The sequence below is a fragment of the Camelina sativa genome, chromosome 5, assembly GCF_000633955.1.
Source record: "Camelina sativa cultivar DH55 chromosome 5, Cs, whole genome shotgun sequence".
In the NCBI taxonomy this organism is placed as follows: domain Eukaryota; kingdom Viridiplantae; phylum Streptophyta; class Magnoliopsida; order Brassicales; family Brassicaceae; genus Camelina; species Camelina sativa.
The window spans coordinates 25,259,462-25,271,054 of record NC_025689.1 but is presented as its reverse complement, the minus strand read 5'-3'; the positions used below and the strand labels follow the sequence as shown (position 1 = coordinate 25,271,054).

At 33.5% G+C, this 11,593-nt stretch overlaps 1 protein-coding gene across 1 annotated transcript; it reads left to right on the top strand.

Moving 5' to 3' along the window:
• On the top strand, positions 2,159 to 5,132 carry LOC104787555 (cytochrome P450 71A16-like). Its single transcript, XM_010513158.2, has 4 exons — positions 2,159 to 2,597; positions 3,820 to 4,317; positions 4,417 to 4,698; positions 4,775 to 5,132. Exons 1-4 carry the CDS (start codon positions 2,214 to 2,216, stop codon positions 5,102 to 5,104), a joined length of 1,494 nt encoding a protein of 497 aa, XP_010511460.1. The 5' UTR covers positions 2,159 to 2,213; the 3' UTR covers positions 5,105 to 5,132.

The following is an 11,593-nucleotide window of genomic DNA, read 5'->3' as shown; positions in this document are numbered from 1 at the left end:
TAAGAGCATCTGTTAGCTCATCACTTAGGATTATGCATATTATCTGAATTAGTTTTCTACTTTCTGGGTTTGGTGATCTTTGTTCCTCATCATTGTTGCTGGAGATCTCTCTTTGAGACTCTTGTAGATGAGATGATAATGCTGCGTTTCTAGAGAACGTTGTGTTATTTGTTTTCCGATATCAATCAATAAAAACTCTGTTTCATTTACTCTGTTTCTATCGGTTTACTGATTTACGTCATCAGACTCTCTGCTTCCGATGATCAACAGGGTCCGAGCCTCTCAGCCGGCGGCGAGTTTTTCATTTTTTGTAAACCCTAATTTTGTTACTGGATTTGAAGTGTAAATGCCGTGGCCTAGCTCATTTGGTATGATTTTCGAATTTTAATATTAAAAAGAAAAACAAAAACTCTATGTATGTTCTAAGCAACACTAAATTAATATTTTTAGTTATCAACTCATTTACTTTAATTATAGATCGTCAAATTAGGAAGAAAATTACTTATCTCGAACATATCACTAGCTTCAAGTGGTTGGCTGATATCCAATGGTTCATCCATTCTCTCCCTTAAAGACCTTACGAAAAGGTGACTCCAAAAGTTTCATTAAGCGCCAAAGTTATTTTAGTTTTTCTTTTCCAATCAAACATTTATTAGAATAAAAAATTTATTAAGCGTCAAAGTTATACTTCTTCCGTTTCAAAATATAAGATGCTTTGAGTGAAAACACGTATATTAGGAAATAACCACTTTAAAAAAGTTTAATCAATTATAAACAAAACTGCATAAAAGAAATAATAAAAAAATATAAAAGTAATCTAAAAGTTACTTAAAAAGTTAAAACATCTTATATTATAAAACAAAAAAAACCTCTAAAACATCCTATATTATGAAACAGAGGGAGTATATTTACCAAATGTGTTGTGACTTTCTTACCTGATTGGTGATTTGGTTCTATCTATATATATCTAAAATAATTAAATTGAATATATGTGTATTTGACATTATTATCTTTAATGATTACTATTAATTTGTTCTTAAAACTTATGTGTATAAATTGTAATGGTATTTTGATGTAAGTATTAACACTTCCTAAAATTATATCCAAAAATATACTATATAGGGGATAATCAGGTTTTATTATATCTATATTAATAAAATTAAAGAAAAATAACTGGGTCAACTTAGTTGTCCTAGTACATCCCCTATATATTAATAGAGAATCACTCTTGAAAAAATGATGATGTGTCGTCACCAGAGAGCTCGAATCACATTTTAGCAAATAAATCCTATTAATTATCCTAATTACATATATGCCATTACAGACTTAAATTAAAATTTGTTAAATAAATTAAACTATTTGTAGTCATTTAGAAGGGTTATTGGTTCTATGATTTTAATGGATTTGGAAATCCAAACAAAAATTATGTGTTATTCAATCATTTATTTTAAAATATTTATCAAAATGACGTGTTATTGGTTCCATGATTTACAAATACTTGTTAAAATTCCATATTCATTTAATGATTTGTTTTTGGATTGCAAAATCCACATTATGTTTTAAATAGATTTGAATGGAATTGAAAGTGTAAAATAGAAGGATTCAAATCCAAGGATAAAACATGTTATTTCAAAATTCATGTGTTTTGATTTTTAGAATTTACAATTCCATATAAATTTAGAAATCACTTCTCCAATAACAGCCCCTTAATTTGAAACTATATTATACTTCTTTAATAAACAAAATATTAATTTCTTTTAAAATTTAATAATTATTCATGTTTTATTGAAAGAAATTTCATACAATTTTTTTAAAGTTATTATTTACTTTCAAATGTTTTATGGGTAAAACATATTTTTATATTGTAAATTTGTATAAAACAAAAAAAAAAATTTATTTATAGATTTTATTTTACACAAACAAATATCAGATCCCAAATAATAATTTTATTTTAATTGATTTATCCGCACTATGTGCGAGTTGTTAACTAGTTGTATATTATTTTATTTGAACAAAGCTCATTAATGGTGGCAAAATAGTAATTAAATTAACGGCAGATCATATTTTTATTTTTTGATTATTATAAGGACGATTGACCATCTTCCCTTTAAAATACACAGCCTAGAGGGAAAGGACGATTCACTAATATTCACAAACCACTTCGACGCATTGAGAGAGATTGAGTTCCAAATTTATTCAAAATTAATCCTAAAATGGAAATGATAATATTAATCTCTCTTTCCTTAACCACCTTGCTAACTATTCTTCTCTTCTTTAAATTACTCCTCAAACGACCCAACCCTAACTTACCTCCGTCTCCATGGCGGCTTCCGGTCATTGGAAACCTCCATCAGCTCAGTCTCCACCCACACCGTGCTCTCTGTTCCCTCAGTGCGCGCCATGGGCCACTCATGCTCCTTCGTTTCGGCCGTGTCCCTGTTCTCATTGTATCTTCTGCTGACGTAGCTCATGATGTCATGAAGACACATGATCTTAAGTTTGCCAACCGTCCGATCACGAAATCGGCCCATAAAATATCCAATGGCGGGCGAGATTTGGTATTCGCCCCATATGGCGAATACTGGAGGAACGTTAAGGTTTGTACTTTTTTCGATATCTATGGTTTCTCCGACGTCTTCATATGCTCATGATTATCTCAGATTTGCTTTTCTCAATCTCCTTGATTAGTTTTTCTGAACGAGATAGAGTTATTAATTAAACATTAATATTTGTTTCAATAATGAGATTTTATAAATTAGATTAAAAGGGTACATGTAATCAAATTTTCTAATCTAAACTGACTTGTTAAGTTATCCAGTAAAGTAATAATATAATCTCTTTTATAATAAAACGGAACTACACAACATTTGTTTGATAGATTATATAATTTTAAAAAGTTGGTTATAAATAGGTTATAGATTTATATGTTATAGATTTTGATAGATTAATTGGTTACAAATTAAATTGTGGGTGCAACCTTAATTGTTTCCAAAATTTTAAAAAGAATATTCTAAATTTATATATTAATTGGTTACAAGATAAATAGTAGGTGCAACCGAAATTTACTTTCGGAAGATTTTTTTTGCTAGAGCATGTTGTTTCCAAAGATTTTAAAGAAAATATTTCAAATTTATTTTCGGCAGATTTTATTGCTAAACCATATTGTTAACCAACTTATTAAAAAGAATAAAAATATATTGTGAAACATAAAAAATGAATACAATTTTGGCAATTTATCATATTTAATCGTGATTTCCGAGATTTTATTCTGCAATTGAAAATGAAATTTTAATGAGAATCTTCCAAACTTTCAATATAAATCATGCAAATCTCCTTTCACCATAATACATTGCTCATATTCATACCGAAAAAAAAAAAGAATAACAATGGAAGAAATTTCAATCTGTGCAAGTCCTAATATTTTATCCAAAAAAACTATTAAAAACAATCATATAAATTATATTAAAAACAATTATATAAAATGAATTTTAACCTATGTTCTAGCACAGGGCCTAATCTAGTTGGAACTTTAAAAGAGTGGATATTTTAAACTACCACATTTCTAGTTTTGTTTTTCAAAACTATAAGCTCCAGTTTTCTTTTTCGATAATACCAAAAATTCCAAAATTAATAAAACGATTCAAAACCTACAGTATATCTAAGTTAGAAACCACGAACCAAATATATCTTTTTAATTTTATTTGTAATTTATTTAGGATTAACAAGTATGTTCACACTGGTGAGTGGTGACAATACATTTCGATACGAGTCTGGTAAGCTCTTCAATTTTGCATTAATACATTTCTTCTTGGGATGCAGAGTCTATGCACAACACATCTCCTCAGCAACAAAATGGTTCAGACCTCTGAGAAAAGAAGAGAAGAAGAGATAACTCTATTGATGGAGACGCTGGAAGAAGCAAGTTTATCTTCTTTACCTGTGAATCTAAGCAAACTCATTACTAATATGGTATGCGACATAATGGGTAAAGTTGTATTGGGGAAAAAATACAGCGGCGAGGAAGGTACAATCGATGTCAAGACCATAACAAAGAGTTTCTTGGATGCCGTGGGGCTTTCCCCGGTCGGGGAATACATTCCGAGTTTGGCATGGATAGGTAAGATTACGGGTTTCGATGGTAAGCTAGAGAAAATAACAAAGAAGTTTGGTGACTTTATAGAAAAAGTGCTGCAAGAACATGAGGATATAAATGCGGACAAAGAGACACCAGATTTTGTTGATATGTTGCTAACGATTCAAAGAGATGAGTCCACACAATGCCAGTTGGATAAAAGCGACTTAAAAGTCATCATATTTGTAAGATAAATCATTCATTATAATCATCATTAATATATATATATATATATATACACACAAATTCTTTGATAACCATATGAAGTTATTTTTCGTTTACAGGAGATGTTTTTAGGGAGCACGACAACAACTTCCGCCGTAATAGAATGGGCGATGACACGCCTTATGAGAAATCCAGAATGCATGAAGAAACTTCAAGATGAGATTCGTTCAATTTCGAAGAGTAATTCGTATGTATCAGGAAAAGAAGTAGACAATATGAACTACTTAAAAGCTGTGATCAAGGAGGTACTTCGGCTGCATCCTCCTCTCCCACTATTAGTCCCTCGACTATTAAGCGAAGATATGAAATTACGAGGATACGACATTAAGGCGGGCACACAGGTGAAATATATATACATATTTTTGTTATATAACTTAAAAAATCTTTTGGATAAAAAGTTTTAAATGGGACATATAGGTGATCATTAATGCTTGGGCAATCCAACGGGACACTGAGACTTGGGGACCTGATGCAGAAGAATTTAGGCCAGAGAGACATTTCGAAATACCTTTGGATTTCTTTGGACGGAATTTCAAATACATTCCATTTGGAGCAGGGAGAAGGTTATGTCCCGGCATTGGACTTGGGTCGGTGATGGCCAGTGTGACTTTGGCCAATCTAATGAAACGATTTGATTGGAGAGTTGAGGACGGACCACCAGGAGATGATCAACCAGATCTAGTAGAGGGAGCTGGCATCGATGGTTGCCGAAAATATCCTCTTGTTGTCTTTCCATCTTCTGCTTAATTTATTTTCCCATGGTACACTAGTTAGTTGCGACACATTGTTTGTATTTTTGTTTGTGAAATGTCATAAAGTTATTTCTACTTAAAAGACATGCAAAAAGGAGTTACCTAAAGTTTCGATGGACAAAAGACGGAAGATACTTGAGTATAGTATACTAAAGCAGACCAAAACAAGAGTGACCACCTCTTACACTACCAAAAATAAGGTGGATTTCCAACAACTAAAATTGTCTAAAACTATTTAGAGCATATGCAATAGTAGTCTTTCATCATAGTTTCTCATCTAAAAGGTAAATAATTAAATATTAAATATACTTAATTAATTATAAGAATATCTCGAAAAGGTAGAGAGAGATGAGAGACTTTCTCCACATTTTTTACAGACTCTAATGATTAATATGAGTATATAGTATTTTATTATTTCATTTAGTACATGAGAGACTATATAGTGAGATATTACCATTGCATCTGCTCCTACTTCCATTTTATTATTTCACTTTTGTTTTGTTGTGCAAACAAAGGATTTTACTTTTGAGCTAAACCGGAACCGGTACATCCTTTTTAAGGGTTTGTTTTTGCTAATGCATCAAACATCCCGATTACATCTTCTAGATACTAACGACAACCTAATATGGTGAAAAGAGGAAGATATATTCAAGACATTTTCGGAGATTACTACCTATCAAAAATCCGTCAAAAAATTGACAGATAGCAAAAACTATCGGCAATTCCTGGGAAAAAATCAATGGACTCATTTCGACGAAATTCATGTGGTCTCTAGTAGTTATTCGTTGGAAAATCGGTAATTTCATACTCCAGCTAAGGGGGTATGTTCAATTCCTACATAATGTTTAATACTGTGGAAATTCATACATTAGTTAAATAAAATTCAAATTCACAACACCAACTCGTCAAATTGTGTTAATACATACTTAAGTCGTAACGGTGTTAAGAGACCGTCAACGGTTGCTTACGTGGATGGCACATATGAAACGGCGTCATTTTAAGAAAAAGAAAAAAAAAACTTCTTTTGATTAAAATGACGTCGTTTCTTCTTTCTTCTTTCTCTTTTCTTATTTATTTTTCTTCGAATTTCTAATTTTAAGCTTTCGTGGAGAAAAAAAATGAAGGAGATCGTGTTGAAATGCAAGGCTGAGCCAACGCCCACTACAAGAAAACCTGCGTTTTGTGACACCGGTAATCGTCACAAATGGGTCGCAAAACACCTGTTTACGACGTTTGAGCGACGACCTCTAGTAGTCACAAATTTCTCGTCGCAAAATGACAAGCGTCGCAAAAGTGTCACAATTTTGCAACGATTTTGTGACTACTAAATTTGGTCGTTTATAAGCGACTCCTTTAAGACTGTAACTTTTAGTCGTAAATTAAAGACCAAAACGTGACTGAATTTGGAAACGCGTATATACGACTACGTTAGGACGAGTTGTGCGTCGGTGAATCATGACGAAAATATGGTCGCAAATAAGTGACAAAGGTCGTCTCAATTTAGTCGCAAGATAGTAGTAAATTAGACGACGTATTTGTGACGCTTTTGTGATTCATGTGTATTTGAGACGAATTAGAGACTCCTGGTTTGGAGAGAAATAAGCGTGTCATTAGTCACTACTATTATTGTTTTACCAATTTAGAAAGCTGAAATCAAATGCTAAAAATCCTGACAATTCAAATTTGAAACCTAAAACACCATATTGACCAAAAAACACAATCCATAACCAAAACATTAACAACATTCATGTTCCAAACAACATTCATGTCCCAGAAGAGATAATTCAAGTTCCAACAAAAGAGATAATTTCAAAAGAGAAAACAAACATAAACAATAAGTTCAGAAGAGTAGAAGAAGATTAATTCTGAGAGGTAGAGAGAATGACTAAACCGTTTTCATTGACGGTTTGTTCATTGGCAGGTATGGAGGCTGGTGTAATTCCATCTCCGGTGGCTGGTGTAGTGCCTTCTCAGGTGGCTGGTGCAGTGCCTGCATCAGTTGCAGGTGTAGTTGCTGGTGGTGGTTGGTGAGCATCCATATAGTCAGCTAATTCTGGATCTTTTTTCTTCATGAATGAGAAAAGGTGCTCCAAGGTTGAGAGTCGAGAAAGGGCTTGTTGGTGTTCTTCATTTTGTTTCACGAGCTTACGACGAGCATCTTCAAGTTTCTGATGCAACTTCAACAGAGATGAGGAAGAAGAGCTTTCACAACTCCCTTTTCTTTTCCCTTTGGCCATGGTTTCAGCAAGTCATCCAAGCCCAAAAGGATTTCCCTTGTCAGAAACACAACACATTATACAAGCTGAAGCTAGAATCAGAGAAATATAAATCAAATGAAATGTAAATCTAAATCAAAAACCGAAAAACTTACAAAATCCAAGCTAGAATCAGAATTACAAATCGACATTAGAGAGAATCAAAAGCTAACTCTAACCAGTCAAAGAATCAAAAGATAACTCTATCCAAATGCAAACTTAAACACAAATATCATAAACTCAAACACAAATTCAAAAGCTCAAACAGAAATTACTCAAACAAGAAGCCAAGATTCCTTACCATATGGTCTCAACGCCTTCAATATGGTCCTTAATCAAGACTGGTAGATGATTTCGCCCAGGAAGCTGCAACAAACCGTCAATCAAAGCTTCATAGTCTAGCGGCACCGGTGGTTCTCGAGCTTCCGGTGGACATTCCCATTCGCCATCACTAGAATCTTCATCACTCTCAGGCTGTTCCTCTTCCATATACTCATCCTCATCGAACAGTGGCTGACGAGGTGAGGTGCTTGGTCGTGTTGCGGAAGATTTGCTTCATTCCATGGTCTTTGTCTCGGGGAGCAACAGACTTCCCTCCTCGTCCTTTGGTCGATTTACCAGCTATTAGGAGCAATCAAAGAGAATACAGAGAGATTGGGTTTAGAGTATGAGAGAAATCGATCGAAATAGAGAGATTTGGTTAGAAATTGAAGAGAGAGTTTCGGGTTGAGAGGAAGAGAGCAAAACCCTAGATCTAAAAAGTTATGTCGATATTTACTAAGTGTCGAATGGGTTTTGTTTTAACTTTAGAAATCTTACGTAGTCACAAAAGGGTCACAAAAAGAAAACCCGAAATTTTAATCTGAAAACCCGAAATTATAATCAAATATTAGGAGGGAGGTTTTGCCGCTAAAAGAAAACCCGAAATTTTAATCTGAAAATCATCCGTCGCAATTATGTCACAATACAGTCGCAAAGAAGTTTGAAATGGTCGCTAATAAGTCGCAAAGTGTAGCAAAGAGAGACGAATTTGTGACTAACATCTAAAAGTCACAAAATGTTTGTAACGAATTTCTTACCTTATGATCGAAATAACACCTATCTATTGTGATGTAAGGATGATATTACAATAATTAAAAGTCTAGCAAGTTAAATTATTAAAAACACATGCAATGCTTGTAAGTTATGAAATTGCAAACTCATTACTTAACATTACATATCATGTTACATGTTATGGTTTGATTAATTATAAAAAAGATACAAAACCATAAGTTGACTATAGCATTGCTTATTTTTCCAAGTCTAATGTTGTTGGAGTCATTATAAGACTTATAATATAGACAATTGTCAAAATATGAATAGATAAATGTCCAAGTAAAATACGAGCGTCGCAAAGACGTTACAAAGTCATCCCGAACTCAGGTGTTAGTCGCAAAGTGGTCCCGAACTCAGGAGGTGGTCGCAAAGTCGTCGTCTTTTTGTAGCTGATTTACGACCACTTTGTAACTGCTTCAAGAAACAGACGCAAAAACGCTACCTTATTGTGACCAATCTAAAGAGTCACAAAACTTTCTAATGAATTTTAAAGCTTTTGATCGATCTACAGTCCATCTAATTTGTTACAATCAATGAAATTACAACAATAGAGCAAGATTAATCCTTTACATGACAATAATCATGAAATGCATTTAAGTTCTGATCATTACAAAGCATTACTAAACATTACCTAATATATTAAGCAATGTTTAAGATTTTTAAGAAATTCTTACAAATGTTTAGAATTCTATAATATTTGTATGCCACTGATTATATTTTTCCAAGTCTAATGTTGTTGGAGTCATTATAAGACTTATAATATTGATAATTGTAAAAATATGAATAGATAAATGTCCAAGTAAAATACGAGCGTCGCAAAAGCGTTACAAAGTCGTCCCGAACTCAGGTGTTAGTCGCAAAATGGTCCCAAACTCAGGCGGTGGTCGCAAAGTCGTCGTCGTTTTGTAGCTAATTTACGACCGCTTTGTAACTGCGTCAAGAAACAGACGCAAAAACGCTACCTTATTGTGACCAATCTAAAGAGTCACAAAACTTTCTAATGAATTTTAAAGCTTTTGATCGATCTACAGTCCATCTAAATTGTTAGAATCAATTAAATTACAACAATAGAGCAAGATTAATCCTTTACATGACTATAATCATGAAATGCATTTAAGTTATGATCATTACAAAGCATTAGTAAACATTACCTAATATATATTAAGCAATGTTTAAGATTTTTAAGAAATTCTTACAAAAGTTTAGAATTCTATAATATTTGTATGCCATTGATTATATTTTCCATGTCTAAGGTTGTTGTAATCAGTAGAAGACATCTAATATTGACAATGGTATAAATTTGAATAGAGAAATGTCCAAGAAAAATATGAGCGTCGCAAAGTCGTTACAAAGTCGTCCCGAACTCAGGTATTAGTCGCAAATAGGTGACCGTAGATTTGTTCCATTTTGATGAAAACACATAAGAAAATGCCCAACAAAACAGAAAAAACACCAAAATTTCATATTGAAACTTGCAGCAAGCACATGCGGCGCTTAGGGTTTGTAGAAAAGAAGATGAATCGTGTGTAAATTATGTTTTTGCCCATCTGTCATGTTTTTGCGTCTCAAAGTGGTCGCAAACTATGACAGGTGAATATTTGTGACGATTTTGTGACTTCATTTTGGGCGTCTCAAACATTAGGTGAGTTAGATACTAATGTTTCCAACGTTTTCTAAATTTATTTTGCGATTGATTTGTGACGGAACAAAAAAACTTTAAGAGAGTTACAAATAAGTCTTATTTTGTAACGATTTAACGACGGCTTTTTGCAACCCTGTTCTTTCCGTCCCAAATTAGTCGCAAACTACGACCTTTTTTGGACCAGTCTTAAAAGCGTAGCAAAAGGGTCCGCGATTTGCGACTACTCGCCGACTTCCCAACATCGTCGTTAATTTGCGACTGATTTGTCTTGGTATTGGTGTTGGTCGTTAATTGGTCACAAATACGTTACAAAGTAGTCGCTAATATTTGCGACTACAATTTTGGTCACAACCAATGGTCACATATCGCAGGTTTTCTTGTAGTGTCCGTTCCCTGGGAAGAAGCTCCGATCGATGCGTTTACGCCGGAAGAGAGCTCAGATATCTCCCGTTGTTGTTCAGTCACCTCTCTGGAGCAAAAAAATCGGAGTCTCTGCTGCTTCTATCGATTCCTGCTCCGATTTTCTCTTTGTTGCTGATGACAACGTTTCCTGTGGTTCGAGTAGAGTCGAGAAGACTCAAATTAAAGAGGTAAAAGTTTCTAAACCTATTAAAGATGCGGTGAAGGAGACGGTTGGTGATTCGAAATTCCGGAGGATTACATGGCCGTACGCTAAGCTACACAAGGAGAAGGAAGCATATGAGATCGAAGTAAGCGAATCATCTTGTGTTGATTCGAGTTCCGCTGATGGATTAAGGAGATTGAAGGTGAAAGGAAACGTCGGAGTAGACATTAACGAGAAGCTCTGGAGATTGAGACTGATCGTGGTGATCATAGGCTTGTCGATCTTCATCGGGACTTTACATGTATACTCCTCCGATCCGAGGCTCTTGATGTTAACGGAGAAAGAAGGAGGAAGAAAAGAGAAACACGACTCGGGAAAGGAGGAAGAAAAGAGAAATAAAAAAAATAGGAAAAAGAAAGAAGAAACGACGTCGTTTTAGCCAAAACAAATTTCTTTATTTATTTTCCAAAACGACGTCATTTCATATGTGGCGTCCACATAAGCAGCCGTTGACGGTCTCTTAACACCGTTACGACTTAAGTATGTATTAACACAATTTGACGAGTTGGTGTTGTGAATTTGAATTTTATTTAACCAAATGTATGAATTTGCATAATATTAAACATCATGTAGGAATTGAACATACCCCTTTAGCTGGGGTATGAAATTAACGATTTTCCATTATTCGTTGTAAAATTCTGATGGATGTATACATTATATATATATTAATTAAAAAATTGTTAGTATAATGAATATCATTATATTTCTAATAATATTACCTAAAATAGTAGAGTAAAAAGTTAGACTAAAAAATAATAAAATTTATAAACTAATGACTGAAACTAATAACCAATTCTAAAACACATATAGAAAAAATTAAACGCAATATTGTTAAGAAAGAGCGGGTAATCCAATTATCTCCAGACT

Coding starts and splice junctions, on each gene's coding strand:
- LOC104787555 (XM_010513158.2), top strand. CDS start 2,214: ATGGAAATGATAATATTAATCTCTCTTTCCTTAACCACCTTGCTAACT. Junction 2,598..3,819: donor AATACTGGAGGAACGTTAAG/GTTTGTACTTTT, acceptor CTTGGGATGCAG/AGTCTATGCACAACACATCT. Junction 4,699..4,774: donor ACATTAAGGCGGGCACACAG/GTGAAATATATA, acceptor TGGGACATATAG/GTGATCATTAATGCTTGGGC.